We start from the raw sequence: 25,581 nt of genomic DNA, 5'->3' as shown, positions 1-25,581 counted from the left end.
GAATCAGAATCAGAATCAGAATCAGAATCCAAGCTGAATATATCAGTTTTTTTAAATATTGGAACATCAGCATCTGGATAGAGGTACAGAGTGCCAAGCTGAAGAATTGTAAATCTTATGAAACGGAGACACAGACACACACACACAGGCAGGAGCCAGCTGAACATTTAATCACTTTATTGAGAAAGTCACACCATCCAGCGCTACAGAGAATAGAGTGTTTTAACAATCCCAGTCAAACCTCAAAATGCCAAACCTTCAACCAAAATTATATATATATATATATATAATATTTTTTTCCTAAGGAGAGAGAAAAAAAAGTAATAATTTGTCCTGGCCACAAAGAAACTAATATTTATTTGTTAAAAACCCTTTTCTCCAGCTTGTACTTTGTTATACAGTTGTTTATATATATTTATATTTGTATATATATATATATATATATATATATATATATATATATATATATATATATATAAACATCTTACTAAAATATAATTTAAAATAATTGTAACTATATATCTTAAAATAGTTCAAGTATGTTTCAATTTTTGCATTCAATCGGCAGCAGGGATCTGGGTAGCGCTAGCCGGAGATCCCTGGGAAACCTCATCTTTGGAACATTGCTTGGTGGAACCCTGAAAACAAAGAGGGGAACAAGTTAACAATTTAAGTGAGAAGACAGTGCTGTTCAGTACAGTACAGTACAGAAGCTGTCAGTGGCTACTTAGGGATGTGAAACATCTGAAATATTGTTATTCACTTTAGAAAGATTTCAGCTTGAAACAGTGGAGGTCAATCACAGCAGTGCCCACATACATAAGAACATGAAGTTTACAATCGAGGAGGCCATTCGACCCATCATGCTCGTTTGGTGTCCATTAATAACTGAGTGATCCAAGGATCCTATCCAGTCTATTTTTAAATGTTCCCAAATCTTCAGCTTCAACACAGCATGGAAAGCTTTCAAAACACAGACAACCCATTTGTAAAGTGTAAGAAAAAAACAATAGCTATAGCGCTTGAGGTTAATAATAAGAATATAAACTCTGTGCCTGTGCTTTCTAACAGAGCCCGAGAGAGGTGTGCTCTCCGCAGCCCCTGTGTGTGCAGTGTGCCTCTTGCCCCCCTCACCGGTCAAGAGGTTGCAGCCGTGGCGATGACCCCCACCTTCTGGGCAGCGTCCTTCTTGGCTTGGTGGGCTTGAAGCACAGCGACAGCCTCCTCAACCTGGAGAGCCAGGGTAGTACAAGACAGTACTATTTAAAACAGCACTATACTACATATTAGACTATATAGCACAATACAGTACTATGCTATAGAATACAGCACATTATAAGATCATGTTCTATAATTGTGTAATACAGTAATAATGTATTCCAATATAATGCCATATAATGCCTGCACTGAAATGCAATCTAATATAACAGAGTACAATATATTGCAATACTATACAGTGCAATACAATGCTTATATGCAAGGGAATAGAATACAGGACCATATCATAGAATGCACTCATGTTAATGACAGGGCCCCTGAAGATGCTGATTTTATAGCAGGACAGCCCTGTAATCACATCTAAGTCCTTCTGAGGCTCCAGTGCCTATGCAAGTGTAAATAGTCATGAAACTGTAGTCTGTTAACACCACAGCAGTGTGTACAGTGCGCTCAGGGTCATGTGTGAACAGTACATGGGTGTGTACAGGTGTGTACCTTGGAGCGCAGGGACTCGTGCGACTCCAGCATGTGCAGCAGCTCTGAGTTGTCAATCTCCAGCAGCATCCCAGTGATCTTCCCCGCCAGGCTGGGGTGCATGGCCTGGATCAGCGGGAACAAGCGCTCCCCTACAGAGACAGGGAAAAACAGGGGGGGCGGAGTGACATGGGTTTCCTTCTCACCAACCACATGCATTTGCTTGGGGAGCATTGGGTTTCCCCCCTCCCAGTACTTTAAGGTGTGACATAATGCCAAAAGCCCAACCTGCAGGAACAGCTTTCTCTCATCTCCACTGTGTAGTGCGTCTACGTTTGGTGTGTGTGTCAGGACTCTCACATGACTCTACACTATGTGTGAACAGCACAGTCCCAGGCTGGAAATAGCCTCACACTAACACTCACCCAGCATCTGCTTCTGCTCCTGGGGGGGCGCAGCTGCCAGCATGGAAGCCGTGAGGGGCTCCTGACCCTGGACATGAACGGCCGGCTGGGTCTGCATTAGAGACAGAGGCAAGATAAGGGGGGGTAAATACAGAGAGTGACTGTGAGTCTGACAGGTACCATTGGAATGAGTAGGTCAGTGATACTGACTTTTGTTCTTGCTTTAGATCAGTCAGCTCTAACCGATCAAGCAAATGTACCATGGTGCTGAAGCTCAGGGCGTACCTGCTGCATGGTGATCGGCTGCACAACCTGTGGCTGGGGGTTGCGGATGCTAGTGGCGTATTTGTAGGGTGGCGCGGCCCGTGGATTTGGCACTGCCATAGAGGGGCGAGGACCCATGTTCTGACCGGCACCCCCTATGCCTGGAACAACACACGGCGAGGATAGGTGTGAGAGGGATCAGTCACTGGCAACACTGTGCTGCACACTGTCACTCACCACTCCAGCTGTCAGGGTCATCTGCATCATGCATCAGTATCTTCAGTGTTAGGTATAAAGTACAATATAAACTGTGTTTTAATAACCAGTTATGTTAATTACACTGTGCTCATGCTCTGACCCCCTACTAACACAGGTCCCAACACCCAGAGGGTTCATTCATACATTACTGCAGTGTTTTATGAATGAACCAGAAAATCTGCCATTTATTCTATTACAAATGTGAGAAAGAAATGAAACCCTATATTTAAAAATATATATATAAAACTATTTTTAATTTTTAATTTTAAAGTGGATAAAATAAGGCATAGGTAATGTGCTCTGAGAGCTAAACTCAAATCACTCCAGTTGAACCCCAAAAAATTGTCAGATATACTTTCTCTAAAACAAACTGTGAAACCCTGGTGAGAATCATCAGAGAACCATCCAGACTCCCTCATTGCCAAACCTATTTTACCTGCTCTCTGTCCCCCGGCTGGGATACCACGGGGGCCCTGTGTGCCAGCATTGGGTGCCAGGTGTCTCAGGTTGGCGCGTGGTCCGCTCTGCCTCAGAGCACCGGGCATCGCCTGGAACCCACCTGAGGAGAGAGACACAGAGAGGAGATGAAGGAAGCGGCTCTACACTCCCTCAGCACTTGCTCAGCTCTGTCCCGGGAACCCTCACCTTGCGGCCTCCCCCCTTGCTGCTGCCAGCGAGGGTTGGGTCTCATCTGTGCCAGCTGATTGGGTGCATAGTAGGTTGCTCTGTTCTGAGCCTGAATGGGAAACACACAGGCACACAGTTACACTCAAACACTGATAAGACACTAATAAATTATAACAATATATAGCTCAGCTGCAACCTTATTTTGCAAAGTTATTACATAACTAAGGTGAGTGTGAGTGAAAAGAAAACACAGAAGCTCGCAATACAGTAACTGTAGATTGCATGTGCCTGTTTTGACACCCGCAAAGGAGGGGGGGTCTCACCTGTGGCACGGCAGGCATGAAGTAGCCACTGGCAGGCTGGAACTGGTTGATGATGGCGTTGGCGGGCATGGCCCTCATGCCGGCGATGCGCTGCATGTACTGGTTGGTGAGATGTGCCTTGCGCTCCTCTTTGCGTTGTGCCAGCGCCACATACAGCGGCTTGGATCCCACGATGCGCCCGTTCATCTCCGTCACCGCCTTGGTGGCCTCCTCAGGGGATGAGAAACACACAAACCCGAAGCCCTTGGAGCGCCCTTCCTCCAGCATCACCTGTAGAAAGAGAGGGGCCAGGGAGGTCAGCATGGGGGATGGACAATGTGCAATAAAGAACAAAGGCTTACATACAAGACAAGGCCATTCGGTGTGGTGGGAGAATCAAGCATGCAAAGAGTCTGGTTACGAGTCAGGAATTTGCAAATCTAATCATAAGTGGCAACTTATGATTTTACATATAAAACATTTTCTTAAAAAAAAAAAAAAAAAAGATTAATAAAAAAAACACAAGGGATAGCTGGAGATCTCTGGCACATTATTACACCATCAGCTGCTTGCCCATTCTCACACCCCAGTTCCCCCTCCATTTCCCCCAGTACAGTGGCTCACTTTGGCACTGGTGATGGAGCCGAAGGGGGAGAACTCCTTGCGCAGTTTCTCATCGTCGATAGTGTCGTCCAGGTTCTTGATGTAGAGGTTTACGCCCTGCGCACACACAGGATATAGTTAGAGCCTCCGTGCACAGCAGGCCACAGTAGAAACTATATACAACCTGTAGTGTGTGAATGCAACCTGAATAAACTGTGTAAATGCAAAGTGGATAGACATTGACCAGGGGTGGCCATCCCTGCTCCTGGAGAGCCAGTTATAAATCACTGGATACCTGGAACACATTAAATTGTGACCAATTAAGCTCAATAATTGGCTCAATTAAGTTAAAGTTTTGGATTAAAAAAAACAATAGAAGGCATTGCAGCTCTCCAGGACCAGGGTTAACCACCCCTCCTGGACTGAACAAATGCATTCAATTTAAACGGGCTGCTCAGTGACCTGGTATCGGCTAATCCTCTCCTGCTTCAGCTGCTCAAACTTCCTTTTCAGCTCAGCTTGTCGCTCCATCTTTTTCTGTGCACGCCCGACGAACACCATCTTGCCATTGAGTTCGGTGCCATTCATCTCCTCCACAGCCTGGGGATATAGTACAGCACAGTGAATGGAATAAAATGCTGTTTAAATCAGGATCCATACAAACTGGTGGACTTTACAGCACGTGCTAATTCAAGGTGTGCTGCTTAAACTTTACAATCAGAGCTGCTAACTTTTATTTGTTTTATGTACATATATAATTGACCATACTGAAGATCTATTCCCAGTCCCCCAATCATTCACAATCAAGCCAACAAGTCACTGATGGATGCTTTGTTCTGTAGGTATCCATTAAAATAATCACAATTATTATGAGCTATTTCAAGAATGCTGACTCGGCACACACTGTTGTCCCCATAAGGTTTTGTGGAACTTATATTGTGGACATTAGAACGAGAAGCTGTGCAGTTCATACCTTGTTGGCATCTTCGTGTTTTTCGTAGCTCACAAACCCGAAGCCTTTAGATTTTCCAGTGGGGTCTGTCATCACCTTGACACTAAGGATTTTACCTACAGAGGGTGAAAAAGATGGACTAGTCACCAGGGCACGAGCTACTGTATCACCCTTGCACATGATGAATGGCTCTTCTAGTCAATACTCTTGCAGGTGACCCAGTTGGTACAATAATGACACAAATGGACCTGCCAACTGTAGATCACATACATAATTTAAGAATTAGTAGGAAAACTGAAATGCACCAGAAGATTCAAGGTAATCCACCCCACTTCCACAGTCTAAATCCTCGAGGTCTCACCGTATTTATCGAAGAGCTCCTTCAGCCTCTCATCGTCCATATCCTCCCCAAAGTTCTTGATGTACACGTTGGTGAACTCCTTGGCTTTAGCGCCCAGCTCTGCCTCTCTCTCTTTCCGCGACTTGAACCGTCCCACAAACCTAAACGGGTGGGGAATTAACCAAAATGCCCATTTGTATGGGGGGGACAGGGATGTAAAGGGCTCGGGCAGTGCTTACGCAGGATGTTTAAATGCTTAAACGAAAACCAAATCAAGAATACTGAAGTATACACATCTATACAGTTAAGAAAGATCAATCACCAGGTCCCAAAAATCTCTCAGTTTCTAAAGGTATGTATTGACTTCAGTAGGGTATCTTCAAGACAATTCAAGCAACGGTAAGTCAACAGTAAGAAGTCGCGGTCCAGAATGTTAAAAGATCTGATCAATGTATCAGTTTTTTATAGAAAGGGGGTACATGGCTTCCATAGACAGTCTCTATAAACCTCACTGTCCTCTCTTAATTGTGCAACAATCAGGCAGATGTAGGGTACGAATCTTGGGTGCTAGAAGGATCCACAACACACTAGGGACACCCACAAGTGACAGCAGCTAATTGCCCTCTCAATCAGACAGGACACACAGACAGGTTGGGGGACAGACAGATGGACGGACAGACAGTCCGAGGGGGTCTGGCTCAGGACGATTAAGGTGAGAGAGTCCTGTTGTGCTCAAACTGTACCTGCCATCCAGACCTCTCCCTTCTCATCCCTCCAGTACCGCATTCCTGCACCTGATCCATCACTAAAACACACAACCAGGTTACACAGACAGACAGGCAGACAGACGGACAGACAGCTCATCAATCAGCCTGCCACTCCACTCCAAAGCGTAGCTGCCTTTATCAGAAGCTTGTGGGGGGTTTCTTTGTGCTGCCACCCAATCAGTCAGTGAGCGGGACAGCAAAAAACAGGATAATTATTGCACAAGCTTTGATCATCATAAAAGATGAAGTGCTTGCACCTGCAGGACTGTGTATGCACTGCACTGTAACAGGTCCTCACGATGCAGTCTTGCATGAAAAGGTCAGCTCTTCCCATAAAGCGGGAAAAGTTAATAAAGATCAAGAGATCTGAGGAGTTCTCTCATGTACAACTATCTCTGATACATTACACATTGAGACCAAACAAATGATGGCAGGCTGTAGGCAGAACAAGATCCTCTTTCAACAGCTACAACACCTGTTACTATTATTACAAAGGGGCAAGGGGAGCAGATTGCAAACAACCATATCTTCCAAATCTTGGTCATAAAGGTCTTGAGGAAAGAATTACAGGTAAACTATGTTAACAATGTTCGAGAGCTGTACTGTGCTTGATGTTGCTTTAATAAATACAAGTGTAATAAATTAACTGACATGCACTCCACCTCTGAGTCTGGTAATGAGAAGATATTTGCAGGCAACAGATGTCAGAACGCCTGTTACTGCAGTTGTGTTTATCTTGAGGAGTAGTGGGAACCTTGGCACCTTACATTCCATTCTATTGCAATCACTTTCTCCAACATGCATTTTTGTTACAGGATTGCACCATCTCTTTGCAACTTCTCCTAAAAATGTATCTATTCAGACAGTACCTGCACAACCTTCTTTACCATCTCCCTTCTTTGCAACTTCGCCATACCTGTCATCATGGACGATCAGACCACCTGCACTTTATGACTACATCTTAGTTTTACTGCATGTTGCTCATTGGAATGTACTGGATTGCAATGCTACACCTCTGTTGCGGCAGCTTCTGGATCTTGTTATGTATGTTGGTTCACTGTACAGCTAATTGTATTGATATTATTGATATAATAATATACCGTTGTCCACACAATGTAACCTTGCCAGTTTATCATGAGTGTTAGAGGATGTCAGTCCACCAAAAAATAAATTATTAAAACGGTAAACAATCTCGCACTAGAGCTCCTTGACTGCTCCAGAGGAGCAGTGTGGCTCTGAGGCCTGATGCTTTGGACACTCACACCTTGCGGTCGTTCAGGAGCATCCCATTCATCTTCTCAATGGCGCGGTCAGCTGCGTCCTGTGTCTCAAAGTGCACAAACGCGTAGCCCTTCGAGCCGTTCTCATCACACACCACCTGGGGAGAGAGACAGAGGGAGAGGGTGAATGTCTAGTTACAGGCACTTCATGATGCACTGAGCCAGGAGTCTCAGTCATGGCACGACAGGGGCCTGGGTGATTAGAGCTTGTAAGCAGACCAAGTTTGGTCTTTCATGCACCAGGCTGAACAACCAACAACTCTGACTGAAATCAGAGTATCGGTTGTTTCATTCATTTCAGATTTTGTTTTGACCTGTAGAGTTATATGAAAGCAAACACCAAGTGCTTCCCTTGTCAGGGTTGTTACCTTATGTTGTTCAAGTAAATCTAGAAGAACTGTCCTTTGCAGTTGAATCAATGCTAAAAACACTGCTCTCCTGCTCCTACAATATGCACCAGATCCCTGCAGCATGTAAGACCCAGGGATGTCTCAGTGGAAGTGCTGGCCTGATGCCATCATTTTCTCACACAACTCAAGATCCAACCTAAGCAGGTCACACTGATATTCTGTCTGGTTCCCCCCTCCTGACATCAAATGTGTGGTGATGTATTCTTCCATTTAAAAAAGGTATGTGTGCCTACCAGCCTCTTCTCAGAAAAATGAAGCTGCTGCTCAGATACAGTGAGGGAAAAAAGTATTTGATTCCCTGCTGATTTTGTACGTTTGCCCACTGACAAAGAAATGATCAGTCTATAATTTTAATGGTAGGTGTATTTTAACAGTGAGAGACAGAATAACAACAACAAAATCCAGAAAAACGCATTTCAAAAAAGTTATAAATTGATTTGCATGTTAATGAGGGAAATAAGTATTTGATCCCCTATCAATCAGCAAGATTTCTGGCTCCCAGGTGTCTTTTATACAGGTAACGAGCTGAGATTAGGAGCACTCTCTTAAAGGGAGTGCTCCTAATCTCAGCTGGTTACCTGTATAAAAGACACCTGTCCACAGAAGCAATCAATCAATCAGATTCCAAACTCTCCACCATGGCCAAGACCAAAGAGCTGTCCAAGGATGTCAGGGACAAGATTGTAGACCTGCACAAGGCTGGAATGGGCTACAAGACTATCGCCAAGCAGCTTGGTGAGAAGGTGACAAAAGTTGGTGCAATTATTCGCAAATGGAAGAAACACAAAATAACTGTCAGTCTCCCTCGGTCTGGGGCTCCATGCAAGATCTCACCTCATGGAGTTTCAATGATCATGAGAACGGTGAGGAATCAGCCCAGAACTACACGGGAGGATCTTGTTAATGATCTCAAGGCAGCTGGGACCATAGTCACCAAGAAAACAATTGGTAACAAACTACGCCGTGAAGGACTGAAATCCTGCAGCTCCCGCAAGGTCCCCCTGCTCAAGAAAGCACATGTACAGGCCCGTCTGAAGTTTGCCAGTGAACATCTGAATGATTCAGAGGAGAACTGGGTGAAAGTGTTGTGGTCAGATGAGACCAAAATCAAGCTCTTTGCTCTTTGGCATCAACTCAACTCGCCGTGTTTGAAGGAGGAGGAATGCTGCCTATGACCCCAAGAACACCATCCCCACCGTCAAACATGGAGGTGGAAACATTATGCTTTGGGGGTGTTTTTCTGCTAAGGGGACAGGACAACTGCACCGCATCAAAGGGACGATGGACGGGGCCATGTACCGTCAAATCTTGGGTGAGAACCTCCTTCCCTTAGCCAGGGCATTGAAAATGGGTCGTGGATTGGTATTCCAGCATGACAATGACCCAAAACACACAGCCAAGGCAACAAAGGAGTGGCTCCAGAAGAAGCACATTAAGGTCCTGGAGTGGCCTAGCCAGTCTCCAGACCTTAATCCCATAGAAAATCTATGGAGGGAGCTGAAGGTTCGAGTTGCCAAACGTCAGCCTCGAAACCTAAATTACTTGGAGAGGATCTGCAAAGAGGAGTGGGACAAAATCTCTCCTGAGATGTGTGCAAACCTGGTGGCCAACTACAAGAAACATCTGACCTCTGTGATTGCCAACAAGGGTTTTGCCACCAAGTACTAAGTCGAAGGGGTCAAATACTTATTTCACTCATTAACATGCAAATCAAGTTATAACTTTTTTTCAAATGTGTTTTTCTGGATTTTTTTGTTGTTATTCTGTCTCTCACTGTTAAAATACACCTACCATTAAAATTATAGACTGATCATTTCTTTGTCAGTGGGCAAACGTACAAAATCAGCAGGGGATCAAATACTTTTTTCCCTCACTGTAGGTCCTATTCAATCAGTGTTCCTCCTCTCTGTCCCCCACCCTGTCCTCCCATCTGTCCCCACCCCTATCCTCTCACTCCCTGAGCTTCACTGAGAACCAGACATTTCCAGGACCTGCCACACAATCCACACAGTCCAGCACTGGTAGAATTCTCAAAGATCAGGGTTATACCAGTTCCAATAGAAGAACTACAGGAAGGCCTAGGGTGGAAACACACTACATTTGAAGAAACCTCTGTTCCATAAATGAATGAGAAGCTACAAATATGCCAGTATACAAAGTGGTGTTAATCCTGTTTTCACTATTACTATTGTTTATTATCTCCCTTGCCCTAGATCAGGCAGAGACCACTTTGGCTCTTCCATTCCATTCTATTCCATTCCAAGTCTGTGGTCCACCACACACTCCCATTTTTCAGTCATCAGCAGTTCAGCCATTTAAGTAATTAAGGGCAAGTCACAAATTAAAGTATAGCAGGGAGTCTGGTCTTGCAATAACCTGCACTGGAAGAACCAAGGATGTATTCCCCTGCTGTGAAGGCAACAGAAGTCCCAAATGCAGTGTTGCTCCACTCTAGCTGTCCTGCCTAGATGCAGCACTGCACACCCCCTAACAAGACCCGCCCCTCGGGGGAAAGCCGGAGCTCCCAGCCCGCCCTGAGCCCTACCTTGCAGGACAGGATGTTCCCGAAGGCGGAGAAAGTGTCGTAAAGGGCCTTGTTGTCAATGGACTTGTCCAGGTTTTTGATGAAAACGTTGCCCACACCCGACTTCCTGAGCGAGGGGTCTCTCTGCGACCACATGATGCGAATAGGTTTGCCCTTGATCACGTCGAAGTTCATGGTGTCCAGGGCTCTCTCGGCTGAAGGTGGGGGGGAGATAATCAGTGCGGGGTGCACAGTGGACACCTCAAACACCTTGGCTGTACAGAACTGGGGGAGTGTCATGGGCCCCCCCAACACGGCCAGAGGGGTTACCAATCCATCCACTTAAAAACTCTCCAGAGTGGTCCTGTAAAACTCCATAACATTTCCTCCACCTTTCTTTAATTTGTTATCCCCTTGGTTCCCTTCTCCAGGTACCTTTACTATCAACAAAAGTGTAAGGGAAATAACATAGCCACCCCCACAAGGGATTCATGACTGTCAATGAAACTGATGAAAGACTGGGGACCACTTCACCTGGAGAGTTTGAAGTGGACGATTCCCAAGCATGTACAAATGCCCACAACACACAGCATGCACACACAAGCAGCACTTATAAAACGATGCCTGCATCAGGCCTTGTCTCATACAAGAGGAGAGGCGTGGGTGTATGGTGTCCCCTGCCTGCAAGTCCCTGAGTCAGTAGAAGAGTTATTACCCTCTTCTTACATCTTAATTAAGACAAACAATCATTCAATCTATATTTCCTGGTATGTGTTCCCAACAATGCAGACCAGCCTCTTTCCTTACATCATACAAAGAGAACACAAGAGAGAGCTGTGGCTTAACAAGGAATGCCATTCTGCAAAATATTCCCGTGTGTTGAAAAGGATGGGCTAGCGAAGCACTTTACTTCACCTCACTGTCAACTGCAAAAGCAAATTAGAGTTTCTCTAAACATTGCATTATCAGGCCCCATGTGCTGGTACTTATTTTTTCTGAAGGGGAATAATAATTCAACTATGTATACCTGAAACAACAAACAACAATAAATAATAACAACAAAACATGGTGACGATGTTCTCAAAAAATTGTCAGGCACAATACCTAATATGCTTCCGTAACACATGATGTATAACACAAATTGATTTTAACCACAACTTCCACTTTATAATCTCACCCCCCCCCCCCCACAATGTACCCCATGGTAATAAAGAACTTGGTGCAGCTTCTTTGATCAACTTTCAATAAGTGCATACCAAAAGCAGGCCATAGTATCCTGAAAGTTGATGCACTCCAATTCTGTGTATGTTGCAGTATAATGGATATTATTTAACGTGCAGAGCTGTCAGAAATTAAATAAAATTGTATTTCAGGAATCCGTGGCACTGCGTCCTAGATATCTCCTCTGCAGACCTGCCTCTGTGCCTGATGCTCTAGAATTTTTTTCTCTCCCCTTCATGTCAGCCAAAAATCTGAAATCTTCTAAGTTACCTCTCTCGTATATACAAAGCCCACTGAGCAACCTTGGCATTGAAATTGGATTTACAGCTAGGTATAATACAACACCAAGCAAAGCTATAGAACTATATGGACACAAACACATGATTTGGTGGCTCTTGTGCATCACACACACGGTCTTCAAGTGCAAAAGTACTTTGGTTCCACAGGTCTGACTGGTGCTTTTTCTAATCAGTGCAAATCATACCCTCAGGGGCTGAAGAGGACAGTGGCACTAACAGCTTCACCTGGCACTTGCAAGTTCCCACCTGTCTGCTCACATTAAAACTAAACATCTTTCATACTACATGCTGCACTGATTCTGCAGGATGACAGCACCTTCAATTCAATGTGAGCAGACAATTGGGAACTCCACCGGCCTTCAGATTCAAGCTGTCGGTAGAGGCAGGGCTGCCATTCTCTCAAGCATCAAGGCCAATATCACTGCCGGATTCAAGTAACCTCAGACAGAGCCAAGAAGGCGAAATGTGACATTGCGTACGACCTCAATAGGACAAGGTCTTCGATATCACCTTAAACAATGAAACTAAATCCAGCACTGCAGCTCAGCATTTATGATAATCATTAAAGTAGTACTGGTATATATAATTATTATTTTTTGAAAGATAGATTTAATAAGTCAGGTAGATTGGATTTTGAAATGTATTTCTGTGTGTCATTCTTACAGAAACTGACACCACAACCTCACATGTCTCAGCAGAAAAACTGCTATGGGGGTAGGGGGGGGGGGGTCTTTTTTAGACAGGCAGGGTCTCAGCCAGCCTGAAGAGAGGACTATATTTAGCAGCAAGGGGTCCTCTAAGGTATTTGCTGGCATGGAGATAGGTTTAACATTACCCTGCTGTTCACGGGGGTGGGCACATGGAAGAGGAATGAGCTGCTGAATAGCACAGACCAGCAACTGTTTAGAAATGCAGCTGCATCGTGCTATATCGCAAGAAATGCTCCGCTGAGGAGTTTTGCTAGTTAATAATAATAATAAAAAATCATCACAAAACCTCATGCGTTCCAAGCTATTCCACTGTAAGCATGCTTTAAACTAGCTAGGACTTTTTCCCAACATTTTCACTGATTCTGTTCATCAGTTCTGTACAGGGGTTTCCCAAAGTCCAACCAGTCATCAGTGTTTCTTGTCACTTAAATGTTAATAGGCTAATAACTGACTGGACCCTGGGGGGATATAGAAGCTGTTATCCAGGTGCTGAGCTACATTCATAGATGCAAATGAAAAAATAAAAAATGAAGAAATGTGACAGCACAGGAACCAGGTCAGGTCAGAGTGCAGAGAGGTACATGGCAAGTCGAGGGGCTGCAGCTTTAAAAACGGCAGTGTGAAAACCAGACAAAGCTACAATAACGGATTGTTCAAAAATGCAAACTTGGGCTTTTGCATTGTGGATTTCAGGAACAAAGTCTCTTTTGTACCCGGCTCCCATTCTGCTCGAGCCGAGCCTGCTGTGTAATGGAGGTCTCTGCGAGTGGCACATTATCAACAGTGAATATTGTGCAAAACTGCATCTTAACACCTGGAAACATCGTATACACTGCCCTCACCGTGAACTAAACAGACAGGTTCAATTATATTCATATACGAGCTTCCCAGAGAGGCCATAGATGGGAAGAGTTCTGGATCTCCTTGATAACTCTTATCTACAGTCCCTTGAGGAAAAAAAGGCACATTTTCTGGATAATGAACACTAGTACAGGCTTGTGTACTAGTGATATGTTATGTGGGGATGTCCACTTATTGCAAAAGTATTTAGTGTACAAACTGCCACCCTTTAAGTTGACTGTAAAAATGCAGATTACGTCCCAGAATAGGGGGAAATAACATATCTTAATGTGGTTAATCAAGTAGCAATTTACAGAACAAATGTGATGATAACCAGGCAGCCACCTTGAGTCTTTGTGGCCTGCACCTGCACTTTGCTGGGTGTTGCAATGAAATAAGACAGTTGAGTCTGCAGCCTCTGTAACATGGGATCCACTTCTTTCCTTCAGCCAGCTTGGACTGGAGCACAATTTTATGACCTGCTATTCAAAAACCCAGTTCTTTTGAGGTGAAGTCTCAGATATAAATGAATAATCTTCCTTATGAGTTTACGCTTTAAAAAGAGTTTTACCATTGTATAGTTGGTAGATAGATAGATAGATAGACACGTCTTTTCCAAGTTGGGTGATTTGCAAGAACACATCAGCGAGAATAAAAACTTGAGATAACCTTGCAGGCTCCAGATTAGGCAGTGAAGGTTATGCTTATGATTAGGATTTTATTCTTTGCATTGTAAACATGGTCGGTGCAGTTATATTAATACAACAAACGGGCCTATATAGAAGCCATGGCAAGGCATTGATGTTGAAATGGGGAAGTGAAACCACTGTGGAGCAAAATCAATACATGGCATAAGCAGGTGTGGGGGGGACCATGGGGAACACTGCAAAATGCCCTACACATATGTACTGTGGTAAACCTGCATACAGGAGAAATGACCACTAGTTCCCTCTTTGACTGCCAATGTTTCCCATCTCCACCAGCTTATCCCATGTTTGAGCTCTTCTCTCTGGGGTAAGGTGTGTGTGCAGTACTGCAGGAAATGGGCTGAGACCACTAGACTTGTGGAAGAAAGTGACTCCTTACAAATAACTGCGTTATGCTAAAACAAATAGAGCATGAATAAATAAATAAAACCATTCTCGGATGTCTGACACTCCCTAAAACCCACCCTCCTCCCAGCATCCGCACGCTTATCTGATACAGAGGAAACTGCCTACATCTGCCCGAGAGAGAAGGGGAGGTTTGCACCTTGCATCTTACTACTGCAGCACAGGGACACACAGGGAAAACGCTGTTGAACTGCAGCCCACGTCCATACATCACACCGGGAGGGGGGACGGATTTAAATAGCCACGGCAATGCAGACACACAGACACACATAAGACGCATTCCCGGTTCTTACCGTCTGCGGGCTGCTGAAAGTTCACATAGGCGTAACCCAGAGAGCGGCGAGTGATCATATCGCGACAGACCCGGATGGACAGAACCGGGCCGGCGGGGCTGAATTTCTCGTACAGCATCGCCTCCGTGATATCGGGGTGCAGGTCGCCGACATACAGAGAAGCCATCGGGTAGCTCCCTGCTGTCGCCGTGTTCATCGTTCAGGGCTGACGATGGTTTGTGCGAAATGTTTGGAGGAGAGAGAGAGAGAGAGAGAGAGAGAGACAGACGGGGTTTGTGGTAAGATGTCCACTGGTTACAACTGCTGTGCTGTCGGATTTAATGTTTCATTTACTGGCGGCGGTTCTGGAGGCAGCGCTGGAAACGCCACAGAGGAGAAGGAGGAAAAATAATAAAAAAGGCGAATTGTAGAAAAGTTTGAGCAGACTTGTCAACCCAAGAAGAAGAAGAAAAAAATAAGTCCCAGAATACAATAATTAAAAAAAAAAAAAAGATGCGGAGTCCTTTTAAAAGTAGTAGCTAGGTATAATAACTTTCTTCTGTTCTTGTTTCTTTTTTTTTATTTATTTTTTCGTTGTAAAACTTCAGGCAATCCAAGCCCAAGGCCTTCTGTATTTTTTTTTTTAATTTAAATTAAATAAAAATATATTTTGCTTTTTTTATATTATTATTTTTTTCTTTTTTCTCTTGACGTTCAGGTATTAAGTTATTTTTTATAAAGGTTTTGTGAATTTTGTATTTTTTATGTATTTTATTTATTTTTTTGTAATTTTTTTTGTAAAGATTTTTTTATAAGTTTTAAAAGCCCGGTGAGTGCAGACACTCACTCTAATTTGTGGCCAGGGAAAGAGGGAGCGTGTGAAACGCATGGGAACTTTATAGGGAGACGAGAGGAAATAGTTACTGGGGTCAAACTTGGGATAAAAAAAACACCGAGCAGACAGCGGAAAAGGAAGAGCAGTTACACCATCACAACTACCCTCCCCGCCGGCAATAGCGACATCTGTGTGTCACAAAACGGAGATGGCAATGTGACCAGTAATACCTGCATTCGCTCCAAGTGCGTTTATATGATGAAGTTCTAGAATATGAAGGAAATTCCAAAAATCCATTCGCATTTTTAAAGTTTAGTCTTAACATTTGTATTTTATTTTATTTTAAAAAGCATATTTCATATTGTACTGGCCTTAGAAGTGGAATATTGTTCATATCTCCAAGAGAGGTTTAATGTTCTAATTAGAACTGTCCATTTGTATTATTCATAATATTATCATTGTTGTAACTTCACATTTTTATTTACACAGCTTTCCAATGATGTAGGATTGAGAGATATGGACAGTTGCACACAAACCTTACTGCAGTAATGAATTTAATTTCACAGGTATTGTTTTACAGAAGGTCATCAATCACTGTTCTTTCACACTGTAACCCCTGTTATGTTGTATTAAATAAAACAATAATTTGCTTACACATCCATGGGGACCTCTTTGTTTTTAACATTGATATCATGTATTTCAATAAAGTTTGTCCGTGATAGTAGGAACAGGGTTTTCCCTGCTGGAACAGGTGAACAACTGTAAGGTAAAGGTCTGTGAATAACTCGGGGAAGAAGAGCACAGGAACTGGATTAGCTTTTTCTTCTTTGTGACCTTTCTGAAGTGTTCTGGTTGGCCGGTTTACATCTTCTCCTGTACTACTGTCCTTTAGTGAGAGTCAAAAGCTGTAAATAAGTCCAGTGTTACTTGACTGACAAATCTACAGGGAAGGGGAAAAAAAGACCAGAGATTAACATCTGATGATTATTCATCTGATTAACTAGGCATTTATTTCCTAGAGGAGTGTGTTTGCTTGTTTCTTTATGTATATGCCTAATTGAGGTATTATTCACAACGAAAATTACACTATGATTCACAATTGTAAAAAATGTACAAAGTTGGTTGTATTATTGTTGTTCTAAGGAAGGCAGCATCAGGACCCTGGGAAGCACAGCAAATCAGTGTACATTTCAGGAAAACTAAAAGTGAGATATTATAGCCATGTATGAGAGAACCTGAAAAATAGGCTGATTTCCTCTGACAATAATTAAATGATCAGTCTTATTAGGTGTACAAATATAAGGTCAATGTTGAATTGCATCTTCAACACAAAGGTGAGTTTGTGTGCCTTTAACAGTGGCAGTATATGGCATACACTTTAGCATGTTCCTCAGGTTGATACTAAGGAGGAACCTTTAAGGGGCTTCAAAGAATCTTCTTACTGGGTAAAAAAAAAAAAAACACCCAAATGAACCCTTTCTGGGGAATAAAAAATAATTTAGAACTCTGGGGTTCTCTGAGGAACCCTCAAAGAATTAGAAATTCTAAACTCTGACAATTGTGTAGAGTGTATAAAAGCCAACATAAGTCTTAATGCATTGGCGCACTGGCACACTTTGATTACATTTATATTTAATTTAGATTCTGGAGAGAGAATGCTTACTCTTACTGATGGTGGTTGTGATCCAATCCCTGTAGCTCTCAACACGGGTGTACACCCCTGGCTTCCCTGGTTCCCCACAGCCATCCCCCCAGCTGGTGATGCCCATCAGGTACCACGTGTCCCCAGCCTGGCACACTAGAGGGCCCCCACTGTCACCCTGCAAACCAGGAAACAAATGTGACAGTGACTTATTGAATCATTTCCATACTAGAAAAAAAAAATTAACAACACCTCTGCTGCAGGAAGCAGAAATGTGATAGGATTTGCCCACCGATTCCTGGTGTGACAATCATATTTGCCACACTGAACTTACAGAAGTGGGTTCTCAAGCTGTATTGGAAAGAGATTTGCAAGCCTAGTTTGATAAACCAATGATCCCCTATCACAATCCCAGCTCAGTCAGTTCAAACTTGCTCCTGTAACCATTGTACTTTTGTTTGTCTACTGCTTTTGGCACCTGCTGTTTGATGTTGGGCCATAAGAACACAAGAAAGGTGGCAAACAAAACCCTTTAGCCTCTGGTCAAATATCAAGCTCTTTCTTCAAGGATCCCAGGGAATCAGCCAGCAAAACGTGGTCCAGCAGTCCAGAAACACCTCCTAACATCAGTCCAGTCAGTTTAAGAAAGAAAAGTCTTGAACCCAATACCACTAAGATTAAAACTGTGCATTACCTTACAAGTGTCAGTTCCCCCTGTAGAATATCCTGCACAGAACATGGTGTTGAAGACAGGTTTGGAAGTGTACAAGGAGCTGCAGGCCTCATGTTTAATCAGAGGGACCGCTGCTTGCTGAAGGGTATTTGGCAGACGCCCCACTGCAGGTCAAAAAGTTAAAATAAAACAAACAATCAGCAGGGGTTTCATCAATGCAGCAGAGACTCCCAGTGGACTTCTGAGAGCAGGTTTCAACCGCACTGCAGCATGGAATGCTAAACTGCCACTAAATCAGTAACAAGGTGATAATAATTGTAAGGGATCTTGGTGGCATGAAAAAGAAACAGGGCAAAGGTCGATGTGCATTGCCCTGCCCTATTGCTTACCTGAGGTTAGGTATCCCCAGCCTGTAATCCAACACGACTTTTCCCAGAACATCTCTACTTGCTGCACATCTGGCAGGCAAATGGGCTGTTGTATATCTAGAAACACACACAGAGAGTGTTAAAGGCCAACTGCATCACTAAGAGCTAGGTGGCTGGAGGTGGGATGGAAGCTAATTATAATAATTAAAAGGGGGGAGGGGGGGAGTCCACATTAATCCAAACAATCTCACCTGAGTACTTGATGGGTTTGTTCAGTTTCAGCAAGGCGATGTCATTTTTGAAAGTGTCTTCATCATACCCTGGATGCTGAATGATCTTGTCCACTCTGTAGTATTCAGAAAGTGCGTCCGACTGGTTCAATATCCCAGCATAGACTTTCCAGTTTGAGACAGTAGTGCTGTGAATGGTGGTAAACAGACGTTAGCACGTTTGTTGCCCCAGCACAAAAACATCTTTATCTTTCACCCACCTTCCTAAAACAATCAATGGATATTGAGAGGAGAGAGTGTGTGTGTGTCTGTGTGTGTGGAGAGGACTTGGAGTTTACCCTGTGATACAGTGTGCTGCCGTGATGACCCAGCGCTCTGCCACGATGGAGCCGCCGCACAAGTGAGAGGAGAGGTGCAAGGACACTTGCCAGGGCCATTGCTGCAGCTTGGCATTCTCACCACCCAGAATGCGCTGAAGGCCTGCCTTTGCTTTCCCACACTCTAAACACAACAGGGGCTTGTGTTAGCTTGAGTCCATTAGCACACGGGAGGAGGCACCCTCTCACAACTGTGAATTTCTCTTGTTCATGGACAGTTTGCACTTTATGCATTGCATAGCAAGGCACATTTCTTTACTGTACTTAACTGTTACACTTGATATCTTTACATATGTGCTTCTATGTTGTATTGTATAAAACTGTAAACATATTGTTTTAGAATTTGTTTTGGCACTCTAGTAAACTTTGGATAAAAACCTTGCATTGGATAAAAGTTTCTTCCAAATTGGTGATGATAATATGCTGTTGTTCCATTTATTGTACATATTGTGTGTTCTGTCAGTTAATGAAGAAAAGGTAAAGGATTCTTCACTCCAAATTGAGATGTTTGCATCTCCACCTAACAGGCACAACCATTTGTAAACGTATGTATAACTCACAAACATGCAACAGGTGATACAAGATTGAAAAAGGAATGACACAATCATGTTTTAGTGTTTTCTTTAGTGTGTGAGTGTTGCTGGGCACCAAACCCTTGGCTACTCACACCACTCAATCTTGAAAAACATGAAATGACACAGAAAAAAATACACATTCTGATATTGGTATATTGGCTTGCTATGTTACCAATATGCTGCCAACTGCACTGCAAAGCAAATCCTCATTAAAGTGAATACCCTATGTAGTCAAGACCAGTTAAGCCTGCACAAACGAGTGGACTGGCTATAATGTTCAGGTATGGCAATAAGGGTTTCAAAAGTGAGCCAGACTTCAGTGATGTCATCAGTTCAGGATGGAAGCTAGACAGCCCTGTGAGAAACCAAGCACAGGCCTTCTCTTCAGCCTTGAATTTCAGTTTCAGGGGTTTGAGTGTTGCCTGCTGCTGCATAGACTTGTGCTTTCATTTTGTTAAAAGCCATTGTGATTCTTTTTGTTTGTTGTTTTGGGTATTTTATTTACCTAAAGTGTCACTGCCCTATTCTTCTTAGAGTTGCATTGCCTCCCTGTAGATGTCTACCTGCCATGCAATTATGTTGTCCACCACTGCCCCCAAGCAAGTACGAAGCATGTTGTTAAATCACACAAATGATGGTGGGTAATTCGTTTTTTTTAATTTGTAAATGCTTCAAGGGATAGAGAACCTTTCAAATATGTTTAATAAAAAGCATGGGCTGCAAAAAAAAATCATTAACCATTAAACCATTAAACCATGAACCATTAAACATTATCCTTGCTGTCACATGCAGCACGTCACAATTATTATATGATAAAGATTCATTTTTTTAGATCATACATCTTAAATTTGTATATAATTTCTAATGAAATTATGCTGTGTTTATTAATAAATTTCCAGGCAAGTTATCCAAAACTGCTGACAGTGAAGAGTGACTGCCACTCAGCTGTGTGCTGCGTCTCAATGATGTTTGGAATGATGTCCATGTCTATGAGTGTCCTTATGTTTATGTTTCGATTTTTCATCTGTAGCTTTAGCTGTCTCTCCTTGAGGTCCTGTCTGTGAAGAAATGTCTTCACTCCTCACTGCTCCCACATTCTCACTTTCTCCTATTATTAAAACAAAATAATAATAATAATAATAATAATAATAATAATAATAATAATAATAATAATAATAATAATAATAATATAAAAATTAGACTTCATGGCAAGTCATAGCAAATCTAGGCTGGTCTCTCCTTGTACATTGCCACATGGCCATGATGTGGTTCCCTGATTCCTTTAAAAATCAGGACTTTGAACAAATCCTGAAAAAGGCCTGCTTTGTGTATTCATTATATAATGTCATGGGCAGGCAACAGCACAAACCACAAAACAATCCAGCTTTCAATTCCCACAGTTTGATTCTAATGGTCTTGGACTGTTTTTATTCCACCATTGCAGCCTAATGAAGTTCTGGGCACTGGAACCTTGCTGCGAATTACATCCTACTGATACATAATTAAAGTTTACCAAACATTTATTGCTGTTGCACCCTCAGTTTATATTATTGTGATGAGCTATGTGACAGCTGTGGAAGAGACTATGAAGAGCAGCACCCAATACAGTATGTAGTGCGTGATACCAATTTGTCTTTTCTTGATATCCCATCATCAGCAAAATAGAAAAACTGGTGGTTTAAGAATACATTAGGCTCATTTGATGTGCTGGGGTGTGACTGCTGTTCTACATAAAGTGGAGGGAATTTCTATGTTAGGAAGTAGGCCTACCACTTACCGGTCACTTCTGGCACAGTCTCCTGGCAGCCTCTTATCTGAAACCCAGACACAGTCCCCTGCAGAGATAGGATCTTGGGTGGCAAAGGGACCGAAATCACCTTCTTCAGGTAACAATACTGCCTGCAGGGGACATACGCTACATCAGCAACTTCCAAACCCTTCCACTTTACACTGTGCTGCTAATCATGATTTTCTAAGCTGAGTAAAAGCTTGTTTTTTATGTTGTTGTTCTCTTTGCTAACACTAAAGTGAAGGAACATAAAAATATAATAATCTAAAATTGCTGTCCATTCTGGTGCTCCTCTGAGGGGGTAGGTACTGACCTGAATTCAGGTGGGTCAAATGTGGATGTGATATAGCTGTAGAACTGGCAGTCAGGGTCAGCAGTGCAGGCCTCCTCACAAGGCTTAACATCATCCACTTGAATGGTGCGTATGTCTGAGCCCCAAAAGTCAATATTTTTATATGTTGTCTTAACACAGGCTGGGGATAGAGAGAGAGAAAGAGACAATGAGAGAGAGAGAGAGAGAGAGAGAGAGAGGGACTGAGGGTGCAGAAGCTGTCTCAGGAGCAAAAGGATTCCCTTATTATGTAAGCACACCAAATTGAAGCACATTTGCAATTACAAAGTCTGAGCTGATTGCAACGGTGAAGAACTTACGGAGCACTAACCACTGGTCACCCAAATAACTCCTGAGCCATTGGAGGAAGCTCAGCTGACCAATCAGAACTCATGGCAGCAGTGGAGCACCTATTCCCTAATGCACTTACAGGCAATGCAGAATGGACCACAAGTAAAGGTATGGTCAGAGAACATTTGACCAGTGTCTCACCATTTGCAGGGCCACAGAATCTGGTGGGGTATCCAGAACTGACTTCTGATTTGGCTGTGATTGGTCGCGTGTCTCCATTTTTAAGGAAGCAGACTAGCCTGGAAAAAAAAAAGAGATGCATAGATAGAGCTAGAAAGAGAGTGAGATGGACCTCCTAATCTCAGGTAAATATTTGCACTGTGTTAGTGACCTCTACCCTCAAGTCGCTGTTTGTTTTTGTTGTTTTTTTAGGTCAGTTCATTGCCTTGTTGTAGGGGGCTGTTTGCATCGTGTTGCTCAATGTACCACAGCTGCAGTGCCGACTGGGAGACTGTACCTCTTATTGGGCGTGGCGTATTTCTCGTTGGTGAAGGAGAAGAAGGTGCAGTGAGGGTGAGTCGTGCACAGCAGCTGGCAGTACTCCGGAGAGGGAGCGGGCAGCTCCATGAAGTCCATCCCCGGGATTTCAGTGTTTTGCAGGATCTTGGACTGACACTCTGCACACAATCACAGGGACCACATTGGTAAATAAGAGTAAACCAATACAGAGGGACTTGGTCTGTTCTGTGTCGTAGTGTGTCATTGGTCTACCTGTCCCAGTGCTCTGAGTGAGGCAGGGGCGCTGGGAAAACCCCGAAATCACGCTGTTAGTGGACTTGATAGTTGGAGGGCTGGGGAGGCTCTTGATGTGCTTCAAATAACACTTTTGACTAAAGAAAGAACAGCACAGTGAAACAGCTCCAATGAAACTTTGCAACAGGGAAAACTGATGCAACAACTTAACGTCTGTATCAGTAGGCCTACATTATACATCTTTAAACTGTACAAATAATAATCAATAATTAGTATGGCCCATTGCTGAAGTCATCTCCTCAGTTCTGTAACCTGAAATTGATTATTAATTTACCATGCTTTCAATGCTTGCTTCCACCCATGAATGGAGATACTGTGACTGCTACACAGGGGGGAAAAATTAAGTCAACAAATTCCAACCAACAAGCATTTTACTCCCAGAAGTAATTGCAGCCTTTAGTTTCCCCCTCCCATGCCCAAATACCGATCAGCAGGTGCTATGAAGGTGTCTGTGTGATAGTTGAAAAACTGGCAGTCCAGGTCTCTCGTGCAGGCTTTCTGGCAGTCCTCTGGGGTGTCTGTATACAGGAATTTGTAGTCGGCTCCATAGAAGTCTATGTTCTTGTAGACAGTGGATTGACATACTGTAGGCAGACAAGACACAGGGTGAGAGTTCAATCAATCAATCAATCAATCCATTTTTATTTTTATAGCACCCTTCGCAGTGTAGTCACAGAGCGCTTTACAGACTGGTTATGAATTATGAATACATCAAACTGTACTGGTAGAAGAGAATTACAAACATGGACAAGAAAAAATATGTATATAAATATGTATATAATAGCAATAATTAAATAGTTACTTTGGAGCTAATTTGCTTAGTCTGCCTGGCAGAGAAGAAACTGATAGAAGAAACTGATTCCAACAAAACATGGGTTTTAGGCTCTATTCTGTGCTAACACAAGGAAATGTATTTTATAAAGACAAGAAAAAGTTAAAAAAAAATTAAAGCTGATTTAAAAAAATAATAATCATAACCTGTGGAAAATCATTCAAAAGGCACCCTATTGTTATGTTTTATGATCGACATATCCCTCACTCACCTCAGACATACTGTATATAAATACATGACAAGAACTGTCCCAACACAGCAATCTAAAATTCCCCATATTCACCTGTAGGGTCATCCCCACAGTCCTTCAGTGTGTAGCCTGATATCACTCCCTGCAACTCCTTCTCAACGCTGGGCTTGCCAGAGCTTGTGGACTTCAGGAAACAGTAGAATTGCCTAGGGATTGACAAGAATGATAAATCTACAGGGCTTGCTGATAATAGCCTTTTAAAAGCAATCATCCCTTAATTAAGTAAGTAATTAATCTTCACAGGTTTGTAATATTGGCGGGAAAAAGTCAACTGAATTTCTCTGAGAAATCTTGTCTTCATGTGTAGAGTCATTTACACCAAAAAAAAAACATCATCGTTTTTTTTTTAATCTCAACTGTGATACTCCTTTTACCTTTTATCTATAGTAGACTCTGAGGTGTGAAATGAGAAGAACAGGCAGGTGGGATGCTGAGTGCAGGCCAGCTGGCAGTAATCAACATCCGGCGTTAAAATATGCAAGACATCATCTCCTGGGAAGTCAGTGTTCGCACTCAGGTGTCTCACACAGTCTAGGGAAACAAAGACAGATGAGGTTACTTCTGCTGACAGTTTGATTATCTATCACTCTACCAAATCTTCAGTCTACTAGTAATTGTTTTATAAAATTAGTTAAAAAGAATAGGTTAAATAAAATAAGTTAAATAGGTTAAATAAAAACACATTGTATATATATATATATATATATATATATATATATATATATATATATATATATATATATATATATATATATATCTAGGCCATATATGTGTGTGGGAAAGTTAGAAGCTGTGTAAAACACTGGCTACAAAGGGCAGACTACCGGTTTGTGCTGTGTACCTCTCTCACTCTTGGTAAAGCATGGGCAGAGGAATAATATAATATACAATGGCACAAAACTGTGACCAAGCACAGTAAATGCATAAGGCAAAGCACAGGGAAAACCACTGCAGAACTGGGCAAATGCGCCTCTCAAGGACAGTGACAAACTGAATCATTTTTAAATTCCAACACTGACAAATTCAGGTGCAGCTGAGTACCTACCTGTGGTGCTGGAGCTGCCCCACAGCCCAGCCAGACACAGCAGCAGCAGAGACCCTCTCATTTCTCAAAGACAGCACAACTGAGAGGGGGTAGAAAGAGATAAGTGATGGAAGATAATTAAACAGTCATCTGCATGCTTTGTTAACCCTGTGATTAGATTTTCAAGCAGCACCATTTGCTGTGGCAGAAGTACCTTCAATAGCTCCCATAGGACACCAATTATTTTCTATTCTCTTTAACACAAGATGGATCATTAACAAGTTGGCACCCAATTATATTAGGAGAGTAACATTTACTGGAACTTTTATTTCTGTCCCGTCACATCATGACACTTTTTATTGTTTAATGTTTTTTGGCATTCAACAAATATTATAGATATCCTAAATGTAGAACAGCCAGAGTGTCCTTAGCAGTTTGAGCCATTTAACAGTTTCTTTTCAATTCCCCCTCACAGACAGAGACAGCGCACACATCCCTGGTCACATACCTTATCAAGGGAGATCCTCCTCACAGTGCTGAGATTCCCCAATGTTGCACACCCAAGATCACCTCTCTGTTTATATCAGAGCAGATCCTCCCGGGCTTTTAGCTAACTGCACTTTGCCCGTGACACTGCAAACATATACTGTATGCAGATGTGCTGCAGAGATTTT

At 42.8% G+C, this 25,581-nt stretch overlaps 2 protein-coding genes across 3 annotated transcripts; both read right to left on the bottom strand.

Annotated features, from left to right (window-relative positions):
• Positions 1–162: 162 nt before the first annotated feature.
• On the bottom strand, positions 163–15,750 carry pabpc4 (poly(A) binding protein, cytoplasmic 4 (inducible form)). Of its 2 annotated transcripts, XM_066717265.1 has the most exons (16): positions 15,725–15,745; positions 14,899–15,103; positions 10,445–10,638; positions 7,472–7,587; positions 5,464–5,603; positions 5,124–5,218; positions 4,613–4,750; positions 4,172–4,267; positions 3,569–3,838; positions 3,264–3,354; positions 3,055–3,177; positions 2,382–2,521; positions 2,118–2,208; positions 1,714–1,844; positions 1,171–1,230; positions 163–638 (listed from the first exon to the last, which is right to left on the bottom strand). In XM_066717265.1, the coding sequence occupies exons 2-16, from the start codon at positions 15,092–15,094 to the stop codon at positions 558–560; spliced, it is 1,962 nt and encodes a 653-aa protein (XP_066573362.1). In that variant the 5' UTR covers positions 15,095–15,103; positions 15,725–15,745; the 3' UTR covers positions 163–557. The 2 variants fall into 2 exon arrangements, with proteins under 2 accessions (XP_066573362.1, XP_066573363.1); XM_066717266.1 differs by having other exon boundaries at positions 1,135–1,230; positions 14,899–15,750.
• A 499-nt stretch (positions 15,751–16,249) lies between these two features.
• Positions 16,250–25,541, bottom strand: LOC136763334 (plasma kallikrein). The gene is made up of 16 exons (XM_066717267.1): positions 25,416–25,541; positions 24,929–25,007; positions 24,258–24,414; positions 23,917–24,029; positions 23,226–23,385; positions 22,760–22,878; positions 22,506–22,665; positions 22,190–22,287; positions 21,680–21,839; positions 21,355–21,476; positions 18,964–19,126; positions 18,647–18,813; positions 18,417–18,512; positions 18,049–18,191; positions 17,376–17,532; positions 16,250–16,652 (listed from the first exon to the last, which is right to left on the bottom strand). Exons 2-16 carry the CDS (start codon positions 24,987–24,989, stop codon positions 16,636–16,638), a joined length of 1,893 nt encoding a protein of 630 aa, XP_066573364.1. The 5' UTR covers positions 24,990–25,007; positions 25,416–25,541; the 3' UTR covers positions 16,250–16,635.
• Between the last annotated feature and the right edge of the window lie 40 nt (positions 25,542–25,581).

This window comes from Amia ocellicauda, chromosome 11 (assembly GCF_036373705.1).
Source record: "Amia ocellicauda isolate fAmiCal2 chromosome 11, fAmiCal2.hap1, whole genome shotgun sequence".
NCBI lineage: Eukaryota > Metazoa > Chordata > Actinopteri > Amiiformes > Amiidae > Amia > Amia ocellicauda.
This window is presented reverse-complemented; position numbering and strand designations above follow the sequence as displayed.

Bases quoted from the DNA above. Each gene is read 5' to 3' on its own strand.
- pabpc4 (XM_066717265.1), bottom strand. From the start codon at position 15,094: ATGAACACGGCGACAGCAGGGAGCTACCCGATGGCTTCTCTGTATGTC. The intron at 10,639-14,898 runs GTAAGAACCGGG...CCCCACCTTCAG, and splicing joins CTTTCAGCAGCCCGCAGACG to CCGAGAGAGCCCTGGACACC. The intron at 639-1,170 runs GTGGGGGTCATC...CTTTGTTTTCAG, and splicing joins AGAAGGACGCTGCCCAGAAG to GGTTCCACCAAGCAATGTTC.
- LOC136763334 (XM_066717267.1), bottom strand. From the start codon at position 24,989: ATGAGAGGGTCTCTGCTGCTGCTGTGTCTGGCTGGGCTGTGGGGCAGC. The intron at 24,030-24,257 runs GTAAAAGGAGTA...GTCAATCCCTAG, and splicing joins GAGTCTACTATAGATAAAAG to GCAATTCTACTGTTTCCTGA. The intron at 17,533-18,048 runs GTAATGCACAGT...CCTGGTTTGCAG, and splicing joins GGGGAACTGACACTTGTAAG to GGTGACAGTGGGGGCCCTCT.